The sequence below is a fragment of the Ixodes scapularis genome, unplaced genomic scaffold (genome assembly GCF_016920785.2).
Source record: "Ixodes scapularis isolate PalLabHiFi unplaced genomic scaffold, ASM1692078v2 PGA_scaffold4__175_contigs__length_147842914, whole genome shotgun sequence".
NCBI lineage: Eukaryota > Metazoa > Arthropoda > Arachnida > Ixodida > Ixodidae > Ixodes > Ixodes scapularis.
The window spans coordinates 10,915,373-10,932,728 of record NW_024609879.1 but is presented as its reverse complement, the minus strand read 5'-3'; the positions used below and the strand labels follow the sequence as shown (position 1 = coordinate 10,932,728).

General features: G+C 47.0%; 2 protein-coding genes and 1 pseudogene across 2 annotated transcripts; 1 reads left to right on the top strand and 2 right to left on the bottom strand.

The window, feature by feature from the left end:
* Positions 1–5,182: 5,182 nt before the first annotated feature.
* Positions 5,183–5,935, top strand: LOC115318852. The gene has a single exon (XM_040216760.2). The coding sequence runs from the start codon at positions 5,195–5,197 to the stop codon at positions 5,933–5,935; it is 741 nt and encodes a 246-aa protein (XP_040072694.2). The 5' UTR covers positions 5,183–5,194.
* A 116-nt stretch (positions 5,936–6,051) lies between these two features.
* LOC121832920 lies at positions 6,052–15,507 on the bottom strand (annotated as a pseudogene).
* Positions 15,508–15,527: 20 nt separating this feature from the next.
* Positions 15,528–16,754, bottom strand: LOC115318853. Its single transcript, XM_042293381.1, has 3 exons — positions 16,690–16,754; positions 16,294–16,546; positions 15,528–15,651 (listed from the first exon to the last, which is right to left on the bottom strand). The coding sequence occupies exons 1-3, from the start codon at positions 16,721–16,723 to the stop codon at positions 15,528–15,530; spliced, it is 411 nt and encodes a 136-aa protein (XP_042149315.1). The 5' UTR covers positions 16,724–16,754.
* Positions 16,755–17,356: the final 602 nt, after the last annotated feature.

Sequence of the window (17,356 nt, the reverse complement as noted above, 5' to 3'; positions counted from 1 at the left end):
ACAGATATTGCCTACCCTGATTTTGAAAAAGTCTCTCCTGTATCAGCATTCAGTTTAACGAAAAAAACTTACAGAATCACAAAGAATGGTAGCAGCAGTAGTACTCATTTTGGGATATGAAGAAGCTTGTTGACCATTTAACGCAGGGAATTAAAGCAAAGTGTAGATAAGAAAAATGTTTTAAACTTTATTTTTTTGCTTTGTATACATCTTTGTAAGTATGGCCTATGGGCGCCGCCATCTTGCTTACTGGGGGGTACTTAGGTACACTGTGGGCCGCGCCATAATCTGACTACGTCTTCTTCTCAAGGCATCGTAATTAGGTTATGGCGCAGCTCACGCGCTCTCCAGCTAGGAAGATGGCGGCGCCCAGGGGACGTACCTGCAAATGTGTATATGTAATCGATCACTAAAGTTATTTTTGGTGCAAATGAACTTCTAAGCAAAAAATCTTTTAGGTTGCAAATTTGCGACATCGAGCAGTTAGGCCTGGACAAATAGGTTATACTGTTTCACCTTACATCCGGATGCAGAGGACGCTACGTTACAACCTCGACCTCCTGTGCTCTGGCCTCGGCCGCCCTAGCCTCAGCGTCCCCCAGTCAGGTCGGTCCTGGTCTCAACCTGCTCCATGCTGGCTTCAGCCTCGGTGGCCCTGCCCTGGTTTCGGCCTCGTTGGCCCAGGCTTTGACCTTATTAGCCCTGGCTTCGGCCCCGGTCTGAGGCTCACTGGCCCTGGTCTCGACATTGTTGGCCCAGGTCTCGCCCTCCTTTATCCGGGACTCCTTGGACCTAGCAGAGGCCTCTTCAGCAGAGGCCAGGGCAGGTACAGCAAAGACAGGTCCTCGAGCTTGTGATGCAACGTCCTCAGGATCCCCAGAAGATGCACGGAGCTATAAAAAGAAAATATAAGCAGTAATGATAGATTATCAGAGTTGTACAACAAAGTATAACATTGGAAGTCCTAAGGAACTGCTTCCCAGAAGTGACCTCTGACTGACCCGCAAAGCTGCATTCCCGTTGCCACCAACTTTTTCTAAAGCTGAGGAAAATAACATCATATGTCATCTGCCCTCACAGTGCAAAGGTTACTGAAACAGTATATCTAGTCTCCAATTACTTCAGCATTCTGAACAGCTTGCAGTTTGCATGAATGAATAATTGATAAGTACACTTGAAAAAGCAATAATGACATTGATTAAAATATATCTAACCAAGCACCAAAATGGCAACATTATATAAATCTGATGCGCTCTCCATAAAGCTAACACTTTCTAACAAAAATGTTGTTATACATACCCTGTGACCTTTCAGCTCCTGGCGAAGCTTTTTGAGAAGCTTGTCCTCCACAGTGTCTTTTTTTTTTTCTTGTGGGCTGCTTGTTCTGCAACGAGTGATTTCAAGAAAAAAAAATCAGCAAGTTTTTGCAAAAGTTCGAAAGACGTTGCGAACGTCGCTGTTGAAGCCGCAGGATCACAGCGTGGTTCATGTTCCGAAGTTCCGCGATTATAAGCTGCGCCATTGTAAACTCATTTCCTTGACGTCACACTTGTAGCAGAAGAAGCTCTTGTCGAAAAAATAATCAGCGACGGACTCACCCGGTCTGTGTCCGCCGGAGCATCATCTCGTAGAGTGCGAATCGTCATCATCGGGGAACACCATCTGTAGTTCTTCAGCCCATTTCGACCAAGTTTCCAGTCGCTTCCCGGTCGTTGGATGCCACTCAAGCCGTCCCGCTCACCTTCGATGAAGCAACAGCGAGCGTTATTTCATCGCTCCACCCGGACTGCGTTGCGCCGCCACCGTGTTGATATGCGCCTCCCAGTCCCGCGCACTTCATGGCGCTCGCTGCCGACGACGAGTCGGAGAAGGCGGGAATGGACGTCGTCAAGTCTGGCATCGCGGTCACCGATGCGAAGCCCGGTTGCGACGCCAGGGTCCGTACGAGCTCACGGTCCGCGGCCATGGCTGTGCTTTCTCGTCGAGTCAACGGGAACACTGAACGGCCTCTCGTCGGTGGCGGAAACAATGGACGCGCACCACCGCCCGCGAAGAAGACTCACGTCCGTCGGCGTGAACGTGGCTGTCGCAGCCACCACTGTTCCGGGGAGGCTCAGCGGTAATCCCACTTCGGAATGCTAAAGTTTTCGAAGTAACATCATCGAACGTTCATAAAAAAAACTGGTTTATTTAAAGACAACAAAACTGACGGCTGATCAATCCGGCACCATCTGGATGATTGTATGGGTATGGATACTACTGCGGCACCTTGCAACGCACTTTGTAACGGGCGGTAGCTTGCGCCACCTAGCTTAAGTCTAAAAAGCGACGTATTTGCAAACGTGGTCGGTCACGCTCGCGACTGATAGAAATACCAAGAACTCAAACGCGTCACGACAGCAACAGACCCCAAATCATTCGAATTTTAACAATGCAATGAAACCACGCGGAGCTCTCAGACGCAGACACGATGAAGCTTGTTTTTTCTGCGTCGACGAAACTCAGGAGCATCGATTTCGCGACCCGGTGCACCACTACACAAACTGCACTGCTTTATAATCCGACTGAGAACTATCGACGACAGAAGATTGCTCGTAGATGTTGGTGGGGCAAATAACACGTAGCACTGATGATTAAACGATGGAATCACAGACGTAGTCGGTCATGCTCGCATATTTGTTGATTGTCACCAAGCAATCACTTTCTTTGTACGCGGTGTTCGGATTCATCCGCCAAGCGCCTGACTTTTGCGGGTTGCGATGTGATATCAGCCTCCCGAAGCTGGTGGATCAAACGGTAATAGCGTATCTCACTCGCTGTTGCAGGCTGCTCACCGCGTCCGTGTAACCAGAACGAACTGGAAACGACAACAACTACGCTGAGACTGCAGCGGCTACCTTTCATATTCCTGAAGATATCAACTAAACGTACCTTTCACAGTTTTTCTTGCGCTCTTGTGAGGGGTAACCACTGCGTCAACGCAACTATTGTTGTCGTTTCCAGGCGGCTCATTTCTTGATCGCCACGCCGGGAAGCTACGCGTCCACAGCGTGTGCGCAACTTATAATGGTCACTACACTCATTCTGGGACGGTGCAATCGCAGACGTAGTCGGTCACGCCTGCCACCGGAACGCTGAGAACTTGATCAGGGGGCTCACGTACAACACTGAAACGCCACAGCGCTCGAAACAACGCGAGCTGCTGACGCCATTTCATGACACAGACACAGCGACGAAGCACAATGTTGTCCTCATTTCATGGTGAGCGCAGCTAAGCATACTCGGTGCATGCTCTGATTATCCTTTCAGCGCACTTCCATAGTAAACTTTTCGTTCACTAAAAGAAACCTTAGAGAGGCAACTGATAAGTCACTGCACGACTACTTACAAGATCCTTCCAGCTTACTTCCATAACGTTCTTCTAGTGCACTAAAAGATACCCAGGACAGGCTACTAGTAAGACGCTTCGCATGAACTTAGAAGCTACTTAGGTCTTAGCTAGTTTACTAAAAGTATACTATTACAGTACTTACTTCAAGCATACTAAGAAAGGACACTAATAGTACAAGCCTACTTCTGGCTAGCATCCTTTAAGGACAATTTTAGTATACTTCTTGAGAATGAGTATCTTAAAAGACCGTAAAGTATACTTAAAGTAACCTAGTTTTCGCTAAGGGTTGACCCCCTGAAATCACGTGACCCCCTCGAGGTCACGTGACCTCAAGGAGTCACCTATCCCTCAGTACGCTTCCATCTTCCTCCTCAAGAGCTGCGCTCTAATCGGCGTTACAGGGAATCGTAAACGGCTTTCATTTTGTTTTAACTTTCAGGTGAAAGGCATGCTGCTGCAAATCCACAGCAGGTGCCACAACCTCCCATTTCCCTACAATTGGACCTCCTGATCGTACAGGAAAACACGAGCAGCAGCGGGATTTCGGACAGCTCTCCAGTGGTAGATGCCGCCGCAGCAGAACAAGTTCTGGAACCCACGGAGGATGACAGTTTGTGTACGAAAAGGTTCTGGTGTTCTAGTCCGGAGACAATTTTATTTATGTAAAATCAATTTCCTAGATCTCATAAATAACAAATATTGCAGTAAAACTAATTATAAATTAAATGCCCTTCGTTGCAGAACTTTTGCACCATTTGAGGGATAATATAAACGAGTCCGCAGATATCACCGAGATTAGTGATTGATCAGATGGAAAGCTCGGCCAGTTGGTATAAACCATTGTGTGAACATGACAAAAAAAAACAGTCAATAGGTTGGCAAGTGGGGCCAGTCTGGTGTTTCCATGTGTATTTCGCACCGTTCCTACAATCAGTCAAGTGAAACACTACTAGGAAAACAAGCAGAGGGCATTCCCCATTCGCAAAAAATGACTGGCGATTGTTTGTTCATTGGAAATAAAGTAGTGCGTTGCTAAAGTAATAGTAATTCTGATACTGCATCCCTGTTTAGAAACTATGGATACTACAAAAATGTTAAATGATATGCGTTATCTAATTTGACTGTTTGTGCCAGCAATTGAGTAATGCATCTGCAAATGCAGTCCTCATTTCATTTCATGTATCAGTGATTTGGACGCTACCTGCCCCTTCGCCCACTCCCGAAACATTGGTTGTAGACTCAACTGCGGCGAGTGCCAGTGCCTTCTCAGTTCCCAGTGGGAGCCCCGGCGAACACATCACAAATAATGAAAAAACGGTTAAAGTACAGGCGAGCTGGTGGATATTTACCATGATGGAGCTTAACCCGAGACTGGGGTAGAAACAGAAACTTAAAAGTAGAAGGGACAGAGACAAGTGAAGAAGAGAACGTTTCTGTTTCTACCCCAGTCTCGGGTTAAGTTCCATCATGATAAACATCACAAATGTTGAAGGTAGGAATTATATCAATGCTTCATTTCAAACAACTGAATTGTTTCCTTTTTATACCACTTCGCTTTTATTTGCAGAACTCACTGCAGAGCTGGAGAAGTTTCAACGCAACATTGGTGTTCAAGTCGATACCATGAGCGACCCATTCAAGCGACAACAGCTGATAACGATATCTAAAATAACAGACAAAAATGGGCTGCTGGTACTGAAAGGAGTGTGCTCATTCGAGTTGTTTTATAATATAACAAAGCTCTACGCAGAAGCCCGCACACTCCAGTCATCCCGCAGCTTCTGCATAAGTGACGATGACGCCATGCTCTTAACTTTTATGAAGTTGTATCACGACGTTAAGTTTTCGTTGTTGGCAGTGCTCTTCGGTGTGCACCGAACAACAGTGTCGAACATCTTTAAAGAGTCTATTGTGATACTCGCAAGCATTCTCGAGCATGCTGTCTTCTGGCCGGACAAAGAATCCGTGGTTAGCTGCCTAACAACCTATTTCTGGGAGTACAAGGACACGAGGATGGTGTTGGACTGCACAGAGATAGAAATCGAGAGGCCAAAAGACATTATGTCAATTTTGCTCACATACAGCCATTATAAACAAACATACACGGCAAAGGTCCTAGTAAGTGAAACACCAGGAGGGCTAATCAGTTACGTAAGCCCAGCATATGGTGGAAAAGCATCGGACACATTCATCAGAAAGCAGTCCCAGCTGCTGGACAGGTGTACTCCACATGTCGACAGTGTGATGCTGGACAAAGGGTTCCTGATCAGCGAGCTGTCCAGAGAAAAAATTGTGCGAATGATCAGGCCTCCCTTCCTTATGGAGAAACAGCTGACGACAGAAGAAGCCAGGTCCAATCAGTCTATAGCCTGTGCACGTGTTCATTTAGAGAGAGCAATTCAGAGGATGAAGATCTACCGCATTCTGAGAAATCGGTTCGATCTAGATCTTGTGCCATACATTGACAAGATCTTCATAGTGATTTCTGGCATGGTAAACCTTTCGAAGCCTCTGTTTAGCGAGGACAAATTCCTCTTCAAGTAGAAATGCGGCTAGTGTGAGTGCCTGTCTGGCTTAAGTATTCAGTATGTAGGCTTATTTTGACCATGTTTCTTTTTATGTAGACTGAGATGAAAGAGTATGGTAGTCCATTACAAAAATGGTTAATCTTTTTAATGACACAATCAAATAACAGGGGAATTCATAAACAGAGTACAAATGCACCAATATAACTACCACACAGAACATCTATCTTTAAGTAGTGCTCAAGCATAAATTTCAAACGGTAAATAATGTTGCAAATATTAGACAAACGTGTTTCCAGTACCACATCTCTTTCGTGCATTTTCTTGTAATAAAGAGTATGATTATGCCTGCTCATTATTTTTTTTAATGTGACCAGTTGCTGTCTAGAGGCCCTTCAAATCTAAATTTTTACACTACTATGCGTATGTCAGTACAATTTTAAAGGGGTCGTGAAACAATATTACATTTGAACTTTTCCAACAAGCGTACTGGCACTGGCGTGATCCAAGTATCCTCCTCACATGGGCTGTGCAAAAGAAAAAGCTCAATGTCTTGATGCCTCGCATTCAAATCTACATTATGGAGTCGTCGGGCACTCACTGATTACAATCTTCCAACATGCCATTTGTAAGCCTGATTTGAGGAAACCTGCGCCTGTAAGCTCTGATAGGTAGCCAAGACCGCAACTGTTGAAACAAGTCTCTATTGTGCAAATTCTACATATGTCTTGATCATTCTGATAAGCCCACAACCAATGACCAAGTACAGAGTCGTACTACATGCACAATGCATGCATGAAAAATTCTATGCTTCTTGGCTTTATCAGAATGATAAAGATAAGTTTGCAAGTCGCTAGGTTTCTGAACAGAGAATAATGAAGCAAATGAGTGTTCTGTAGGTACGCCTGTGAAGTTATTTGTATTTGGCAAGATTTAAAAAAAAAATGCTGCATGACCCCTTCAAAGGGATGCTGAACCGAAATGTGGATTCCACAAAATAAGGCCGCAGAAGAGTTCAACAGGACACTACGAACCCGAAAACATCACTCATTCAGCGATATCTCGAACGGATGGTCGTATTTTTGAACAAAAAGGGGCGCGATTAAGTGGAAAATTTGGCGTAGCTATTCTCCGGGAAAGATTGAGAAAGAGAGAAACCAGCCTTCCTTCTCTCCTCCCCACTTTGGTTCGCTGCCTTGAGGGGACAAAGCGAAGAGAGGGTATGAGAATCGGGATGTGACTGGCTTTGTCTGCCTCATTCAGTCGCTTCCTTCTTTTTCAAAAATATGGCCATCCATTGGAGATATCGCTGTATGAGCGATGTTATGGGGATTGTACCATCCCGCCTACTGCACCTGCCTTGCTTTATGATGTCCCAATTTTAATCCAGAATCCCTTTAATCACATCAATTGTAAAGACAGGACAAACTTGATCCAGTCTAAACAGACAACATATGTGGGAGCACATACTTTTCAAAGAAAGATGAAGCTCTTTCAACTACATCCTGAAAGTAGTCTTCATCAAATTCTACTTTGATGCAGACATTGTCGTGCTCGCTAATGTAGACAAACAAGTCACCGTGCCTGACTCCTGTGAGACCCATCTGCATTTGCACCTGGCAGAAACAGGTCGTCGTGCGCTTCAGATTCTCGCCTGGAACATTGTCTTTGGTTTTTCTCCATAGTTTCCTGCAGGAACTTGTTCATGATTTCAGGGCATTTAACCTCGAGGATGCGCTTTGGGCAGCAAATGCACTCCACCAGACCATCTGGGCTGGCACCAATGTTTGGTCGTCCCTCCATAACTTGCAGGCCACACTCTCTCACCACTAAATTCCCATGCCCTGCATACTTGGTTTTGAAGCACTCTTTCGCAGTGCCTTCCGTTTCACTGCCACGACGCATTGAGGGCGTTCGGACATTTGTTTGCCGCATAATCTTCTTCAATAGGGGCCTCACGTCATGAGGGCCCATCTTTGTTCTGAGCGTTTTCACCCTCCTATACACACTATACGCAATGGATGCGGTAATCATGCCCACCCTGTGGCGCATCCAGAGATTCGATTTCTGTTGCTCCCGTGTCGAGAACTCGATTTCTTTGACGTCCTTGGCACTCTTGCTCTCGTGTAGGTGCTGGAGGACGTCCTGTAGTTGCAGCCGTTTGCCGCTGCTCCCAGCAAGTTTGCTCAATTCATCCAAAGAGCCCATCAGGGTTAAATCCCTGGGTCCAGGCTCTGAGGTGGTGTCGAGGTCCATCGTAGCTTCCACGGATGCGACGTAATTCAGTATTACTATCTATGAAACATATCCCAAATTACTCACTGTACCCAAACCAAAATGCATGCTTCTCAAATCTGAAATGTGTGCAACCCAATCATATACATGCATTTTGTGAATGGTAGTAATCGAAAGAAAAAAACTTTCACAGATAGCAAACCTTAGAAAATAAAGTTTCTTCTCTGCTCTAGTCATAATGTTGCCAAGCTAAGTGAGCCGACCGGAACATTGCAAATGATTGGAGCCTGCTTGTGGCTAAGCATATGAGTTAACAATGGTTCACTAAGTGTAGAGCATGAAATAAGATCAGAAAGACATATAAACCTCGAAGAGACAACCGCCAATCTACTAAAGGTTGTGTCTCACCGTTAAAGCAACTGCTTAACTTTATTATTATTATTATAACTTTGTTCGCAAACATAGGTGAGACATGATTTTAGCATTCCTGTCTCATTGCGGCGACAGCAATTATCAGGTAGCACGCTGTCGCCCGTCACCCAGCTTTCATAACTTCATTTCTGTCACCAAACATCATTCTACTGTACTGCACTGCGAGCTTGCTGTCATCTTGTCTGTCTACCTCAGTTTGTGCTTCTTGCGCAGGGGGTAGCGGTGATGTCAGAACGCCGAGCCCTGATTGGCTGATTGCGACCCCCTATCTGAGCTTCGTCTGTTCCTTTGCAACGTCGTTTGCGTTTGTCTTACCTTTCCTGTGACTTTCGGAAGTCCTGGTCTTTACGAGCGAGCTCGACGTCGCCTTTCAGAGAGGGCAGACGAAGTAACTCAAGCGGTGCGTTGTTTTTGTCCAACAACTAGCAGACGCACATCAAGGAGAGAAGTCAAAGGACTCACTGGCGAGGTGTTCCGAGGCACCAAGGTTTGTTTGCTAAGAACCGAGAGTGAGGGTGGTTAGTGTCCACAGGTTCCCTCCCAAATACTTTTCCCCTCCTTTCGTGTGCGGCGAGACTCCTCATTCTTTAACGGCGTCGGCGGGTTGGCGCAGTTAACACCGTCTGCTAGTCAAAGCGATGGCTGCTTTACCTTTCCTACGACTGTCAGAGATTCATCGCTTTTTCACCGGCGAGAAAGCGGCCTTCAAGAAAGGCGAAAGGAAATACCTTAAAGGATACGTCCTTTCTTTTGAGGTGAAGGATTTCACTCTCGTTGCGAATGTCCAGGCGTCGTTTAAGAATTGTAGCTACGCGGTAAAGATGACGCTCTCCGATCAAGGTGACATTTTAGAGAGTTACCGTGAATGCCCTCGCGGGGCCGCAAAGTGAAGCCATATGGTGGCTACCGTACTTTACGCGGCTCTAAATGGACTGTCCAAGACGGACCTTCCACAGCAATGGCTGCAATGCCCCAAGAGCAGCATGCCGCGGCAGGTCGCTCGCTCAGGTAAGAAGTAAACACCATGTTCATTGCTATGTTAAAACGTTTAGTTGCACGAGTTTTGTGAATGGTACCTCGCGTTTAATGAGTTGTTCAAAGATAATCAGCTAAAGACAGATGACAGCTGATGTAGTGACTGTAAATAAACAAACACGGCTGTGCAATCGGTACTGTGAGCACATCATAGCCCAAAAGCGCTCGATCGCTGCTTGTTGCCACAACTTCCTCGCTCGACTAAAAGGCTGTTGTCAGGTAGCATATTGGGGTATGTATGTGTGGCGTTAACCCAGGTGGCTAAAGTTTGAAAACCTGTGCTAATCTGTGAAAGAGAATCCGAGCAAGATCGATGGAGCTACCCGAGCGGCGTCGAACGTATTGCGGAAGTTATGTCGTAGACTCGTTGACACCAAGAAGTAATTATTGTTATAATGCAATTAAATGCAAAGGTGCAAGCGAGCAGGACAAGAAGAACGAAAATAATCCTAAGAGAAGGGGAGCAAGAGGGACAAAGGACAAACACTTTTTTTTTTTGAAGGCCGTGTTCTCGCCGGTGAAAAAGTGGTGAATCTCCGACAGACGCAGGAAAGGTGAAGCAGCCATCGCTTTGACTAGCAGAGATTGTTAACTGCGCCAACCCACCGATGCCGTTAAAGAGTGAGGAGTATTGCCGCACACGAAAGGAGGGAAAAAGTATTTGGGCGGGAACTTGCGTACTCTAGCCACCCTCACTCTCGGTTCTAAACCTCGGCGCCTCGGTACACCTCGCCAGTGAGTCCTTTGACTTCTCTCCTCGATGCGCGTCTGTTATACTTCGTTTCAGCTTAGGCCCGAGCGTGGCCGATGTTATGAGCTGAAGGGCCAATCAAACAGCGTAGAAAGCGCAACGTCACGGCGTGCTCTCTGCGCTTGATAGGACTAGCCGGCGGAGGAGCACGCACAGAAAGACGGCGAATACCAGCTGATCCTATCAACTGCAGAGAGCACGCCATGACGTTGTGCCTCTTTTGCTGTTTGATTAGCCCTTCGGCTCACAACATCGGCCGCACTCGGACCTAAGCTGAAATGAAGTATAATTGTTAGACGAAAACAACGTACCGCTCGAGTTATTTCGTCTGCTCTCTCTAAAAGGCGAAGTCGTGCTTGCTCGTAAAGACCTGCACTTCCCAAAGTCGCAGGAAAGGTAAGACAGACGCAGACGACATTGCAAAGGAGCAGACGACGCTGCAAAGGAGCACACGACGCTCAGATAGGGGGTCGCAATCAGCCAATCGGGGCTCGGCGCTCTGATGTCACCGCTACCCCCTGCGCAAGAAGCAGACAAACTTGCCCTCCGCATAAGCTGTAGATTGTTTGCTACCCAAGCAGCAAGACTTCTCAAGGATTAAACAGTGACAACAGTGTTTCCACTGCTTTTGCGGAAAGTTTTGGAGATCGGGAAACCCCAGAGAGCACACCGGTCGACGCCTGTATACCTTGTAATCCAGCTTGAGAAACTATGCACTAGCATTTGCGGTGCTTCTCTGGTCTTACATCTACACCGAATATACGAAGAGCTGGAGTCCACCTTATCAGCATATTTTTCTGTCCCACGGCACACAGTTCAACCAACATAGTTTACAGCAATGACTGCTGGACAGCCAGTCAGTGTGAAATCAATAACAGCTTTTAGCAATGTCTGCTTTTTACCTTTCTTGTGTACTTTACGATCACTCATGTTTGATGCTTAGCTATCAAACACACCGGAAGTAATACACGTTTCCGAGTACAGCCTCTCGGTGCAGCCATCTTCTTGACTGGGGTGCGCTTCAAGGGATGCCATGATCCAGTCACTATAGCCTTAGTGAGGCATCGTAATCAGAATATGGCATGCCCCATGCATACCCGAGCGAACAAGACGCTGGTACCCAGAGGCCCTGCTCGCAAACGTGTGTAGGCTGCCCTAAAGGAATCAGCAACACCAGTCTTGATTAATTGTCACAAAACTATGGCCAGCATCATCATTCATGTTTCCACATTGCCCTTCAAGCGTGGCATTGCCTCACAACCTTTCTTGCATAAACATCACCGTTTGGAGACAGTTTAGTAGGCGTAACATGATATATCTACATTACCCACACTTTTTATTTTAATGATAGCCTGCCTAACTGACCTGCTCAGCGGCACATCTATATATTTATTTATTTGTTGAATATAGGCAACCAGGGCCTATACAGAGAAATCGTTAGGAAAAGTAAGATAATCGCCAAACACTTTACCGACAAATATGCCTGTGTACTATAAAATAAAATTTGTTAGCCTACCGACCTGGCAAGACGCATCATGCGCCATCATTATTTACCTGTTAGCACACCAGAAGCTTTTACATAATACATGAATTGTTATTGCATAGGTATGCCATGTTCCTATCCTGCACCGTGACGGTTGTCAGTCAGCACGCTTACCGAGCGTTGCTGAGCATGTGCTACTATCCTTGTGCTTACAGTTTTAGGCTAGTTAGGGTGCGCAAATTGTGAATGATGCCTCAGAAAACTGCTCCAGACACAACAATATTGTAAATACGTAGCATGTTTATCGAGCGTCCCACTACTTGTCTAACGCATTCTTTTCATGCAAGACTGAAGTCTCAGACACATGTTCGGCTCGAATTAATTTAACTGTGTGCGCATACCTGCTTCGACTGCAGCTTCAAAATGCATTTTCGCAGCTGACCGATGTCCTACATCCTTCAGAAGCCTTTCGAGGACGTGCCCCTGGAGTTGAGGAGTCTCTTTGGTCTTTACCTGGGAAAAAAAAAAGCACAAATGGATGTCAGAGATCAAGATGCAGATACTTGCCATGCAGACACCCAGGGTGTCTGCATGGGTTTATTTCAAAACAATGCGAGACGAGCGATCCAATACACCAACTCGTGTTTACAAACAAACCGGAGCGCCCCTAGCGGACGCCACCGGCGCTGCGCATGCGCGATGGGGGTATGGGCAAGAAGCTCGCCGTCGCCCATAAACAAACCATTGAAATGCAATGTTGTCGGCGTCGGTATGAGTCCCCTTGCCTTTTTTCGCGTTCGAAATGTTGATTCCACGTCTTCCTGGCGATGTCTGACTATTTGAGGGGCGTCAGCAAAATTACCGAGGCTCGTTACACCGCAAAACTTCGCGTGAATATTGTGACATCTGGCGCTTCATTCCGCGTGGACGCCGCAGTATGTATGCTAAAGTCTGATTCGCATAATGCGATTTCGCTCGCAATTTTCAGTCGCGACGCCGCTCAGGCTGCAAAAGCGTGAACCGTAGCCGAGATAGCCGACGTCGATACTGAACTTCGCAAGCAGAGCCCAACCAAGTGAATTAGGGATAACAAGTCGGTGATGGCCACCGGTAACAATGATCAACATCTTTTTGTATGTACTGTTTACATCGAGCCTGCTTACCAACCTACAAATTTAAGCCTTTTCAGGCCTGCACTTACTTCTTATCGCAAGTACAGGGCCAACATTTGTTCTACGGGCCAGCGTCATCTAAGAGAGCAGACGACAAGCAGAAACGTTTAAAAAAGCAGACGACAGTTCGAACAATCAGGGGACGTCTGAACTTGAAGGCGCACTGAACGTAGTCCGTAGGTGGTTCGCATAACTTGACGGTTTTCTGGCGTTCATGTTGGAACAAAACAAATAAGTCTGATGACCACAAGTATCCGTGAATTCAACTCAAAGTGCTTCCCGCCCAAGCAATCGTTGTCCGACGGCGTATGCTTTTCCCTTTTCACGGCATATATACAGATTCTCGGACGAACCGAGCACGTGAAAACTGACCTTCAAATCTTTCTCAACACTTGTGGTACGGCCCCAGTCGCAGCGTTTTGACAAGAAGGCAGGTTTTTGTCTGGTTCCTTTCAAAACAACGCAGATATACACGTCTGGCATGAGGGCTTCTGCCCACAGCCCCAGAGTGGAAATGCGACCGGTGCGCCACCACCGCGCCGCGACATAACAGAGATGAGTTCGTGTGTAGACATTCAGCATAGAGGAGGCGGTACTTAAGCATTCTTTCTGGACCAGAACTGTTACATAAATGCGATAGCCAACATGAAATAGTGACATCTTAAGGACCTGTCATATTGAAAAAACAGTCGGAGAACTTGGCCCATCAACACAGGGAAACATATTTTCAGGGACCCTACCACATTGCAGCAACGGTCCAAAAACATGTCACTGCCGCCGGGCAACCATTTTTGCCAACTTGCCCTCTGACACAGAGAGCACCTTGTCGAGCGGTGCTGACAGTGCAGCGAACACTGTACCATTTTTTATGTTTATTTTGTCTTGTGTGTTCTGTGGCACTGCTGAAATCAACTTCTACAAAGTGCAAAGGGCAAAATCTACTATATGTAGGCACGTTGCCCGAGGAAGGGGGTGGGGAGAAGAAAAGGGGTGCCACGCAACCCCCCCCCCCCCCGTCTCCCGTCTCCCATATGACATTTTGTCATAGGTCCAAAAAACTTGTCCACTTGTCCAAAAAAAAAAAAAAAAAACTGGCTGTGTGCCTGACAATATAGCTTCCAGTAGTGCTTAAACGGGCCCTCTGGAGCGTTCTGCGATGGTCCATTTATGGCGGTAACTCAATCTACAGGCCCTAAGGATCCTAAAAATCATAAGATTACGGCCATGCGCGGTGGATTTCCCTATTAAAATTTCTATCAAAGTCCCCGGCACGCCTCCCTTTCTGAGATGACCCCGGAAAACGAGAGGGGCATCTCTTTACGCGTCAGCCACTAGGAAGCGAAGGATTCCGGCGTGACTGTGCGTCACCAACGCGGCCGACCACCGACCCGCGGAGGAACCTCTCCGGACTTTGTGCTCGGCAGCCGTCGTTCGTCGCACCGCACCGTCGCGCTGCTACTGCAATATGCAGTCGCATTCCACAGATGACAAGGAAAAGTTTGACTCGTTGACGTGGAAGGATCGCAAAGCTGGCTTCGGAGTCGGGATCCACGGGAAGAAGGAACACGAGTCCCGCAAACGCACGCCTGCAGACGAGCCAGGGTGGCAGACGAGCCGAAGCGCCGACGCATCACCCCCTAGAAACAAGCTTGCGAGGAGAAAACAATTCGCTGGTCTTGGAGCGATAATTGCGGACTATGTTTCCCACACCGCAATCAGTTTACGTTTTTCTCAAACTCAAATTTACAACGAGCTTAAAAAGTGTTGCAATAATAATGTTCGCATTCACCGCGAGATGCAGCATTTCCATTGGTCAAGTTTTAGCGATGGGCAGGGAATGGGGAGTTGTCTTCCAAAAGAAAATAGTCCCGATATATTTTTTCTGCCATCTGCTTAATAAACGGTTATGTAATCTAAAACTTTGTATACATATTAACTTGCACCTACTACGCAATATAACAACATAAACAGACGATCGCAGAAAGCTCCGGAGGGCCCCTTTAACGCTTAGAAACATCACCATAAATATTTTTCTGTCCGTTATTTCTTAAGATCGCTCTTCATACGCAAATAAAGCTATCTGTTTTCTCGTTGCCCCATAGTTTGTACGGCCACAGACCTAGGCGACACAAGTTGCTGCTCCTTTGGTTACCAAAAACTGTCGCACCGAGAACATTACTGTTGCCATTCATGTCAAGCTGCCATCTATCCAATGCGACACGACTGTTGAGCAAGAGAGCCAACGGCTTGCAAGTTGACAGATTGCTGGCAAAAATTCTGTGTTGATGTCGTCACTATGTTTCGGTCAAGACTTGTAAACATATGAACAGAGAGCTAAGGCGGAAACAAGCTGGTGGGGTTTGAATATGAAGCACGACACAAAAGAGAGGGAAACCCTCAATGTTGTCTATTGTTTCCCCGGCATCAGGGTTTTTAGTTTGTCTTGATTAGCTTACTTTCTTTGCGCAAGGTAGGTCAACCATTATTCTTGGCTCATATTTCTTCATGACGCGCTCCTTTTGCACTTTGCCCCACTTCTGAGGCTGGTCGGTTGCGATAGCTGTTCGAACTTTCTTGCAGCGTTGATGTGAAGTAAAACAGCCACAATGTGCTTGCACTTGTAGTTTCTGCAATAAGAGAAGACCCAACAAAACAGACAGCTTTGAGAGATGCAAAGAGTATATTTTCAAAATATTTCACCACAGCCACTAAAGAGGTAAGCTAGGCGAGTCCCCTGCCGCAATTAGCATGATGTAAACATGGCACTTATGTTTGGGCGCATAAACGTAAAAGCAGTTGTTTATGAAATAGTAGCATAAATAATCCAGATGTGTTAGCCGCTCAACTAAATTAAGCACCCTTGCGCGAAAGCGCTAGCTCTTCGAAATTTGTTGCCTTAAATTTAATATTTGGAACGAAGAATATGTGCCGATACGACAAGCAGGCAAGACTAGCGAAATCCGACGCTTATTCAGAACCCGTTAAAACCTTCAATTACTTAGCCACAATTTCTGGCGAGAAGGGTACAGGGGTCGGGCACTAAATTTTGACAGTGTTCTGGCCTCCAGTAGACAAAAATCATACTTCTGAGATTTCAAGTTTTGCGAATTTTTGAGATTGCGAAATTCACGAAAATTAAAGGAACACGAATATGAGGGATTTCACAGGCTCTTTTTATAGGAACGAAGTTATGTTACTTCAGATCACTGTAAAAATCGAGCGTGTGGTTTGGCTCGTGGCAGAAAAGATCGGCCCGGCCCGAAACATACCCTGCCTTGCACGTGCAGCTGGCTTGGTCGACCTCCGACCTGCAGACGGCGACTTTCACCTCGTGCGGGGCGCCAGAGATTGCGGATGTTTGTAAAACAAACGCCAGGAATGTGTAGCGGTCGCCGTGGGCCGTTTCAACGGCGCACTCAACGACGTGGCCAGCATAGTACACATCCTCGGCCTCGATGAGGCACCGACTTGTCTCGCAGGCCTTGTCCACATACCGATTAATGCTGCTCACCGGCAGCGCAACTGCAAAGGAAAATTATTAACGCACCGGTTACCGAGGTCGCTCAGACCACGAACGCTGCACCGTTCCTACGCCAAGTATTTTCAGTCGGTGGGCGCGTTTGGCGCGCAGCGGAGAGCTGGGAACTAAGAACGAGCTTGCTAACCCGTAACTCGATCTCTGGTGTGTCCGTCGTCCATGAGGCAGCACGGAACAAATCCGGACCCGATTCCTGCTCGAAATTTTCACAAAAGTTGACCGCCTCGCGAAACCACGAAGAAAAACAAAACCATCGTCGAATAAACAGACGAGAAAGGATCTACCGCACCGAATACCGAAGCAGCCTGCCGCGTACGACATACACAAGCCGAGCCGGGGAAAATTCGCTCCTCGGCGTGACGTCACGTCGACTGGCCGTGAGAGGGCGCCACCCAAAGTTCTCGGGGCTAATACTCCGCGACAACTTCTCTTGGCAATGCAGTGGAAGGTACAGGCCCGCGTCCCCTCTCCTATTTTGAGTGTGCGCGGGCTTTCCTCCTCTCCCCGGAAATGGGGGAGGAGGAGAGCCTGCGTACACTCAAAATGGGAGAGGGGACGTGGGCCTGTACCTTCCACTGCATTGCCAAGAAAAGTTGTCGCGGAGTATAGTTACTGCTCCACGTTTCTTCGCCGTCTGGCACGGACGCTCTGCGCAGTGCAATGCAGTGGCTAAAATCACCAAAATAAAGCGTTGACGAACGCGCGTGCAAGACGCCATTTGTTTTAGGCTTTCGCTTCAAAGCAGTTACTGCGGCAGACAGTGGCACGTGCGGCACGTGGAACATCATTTCCTG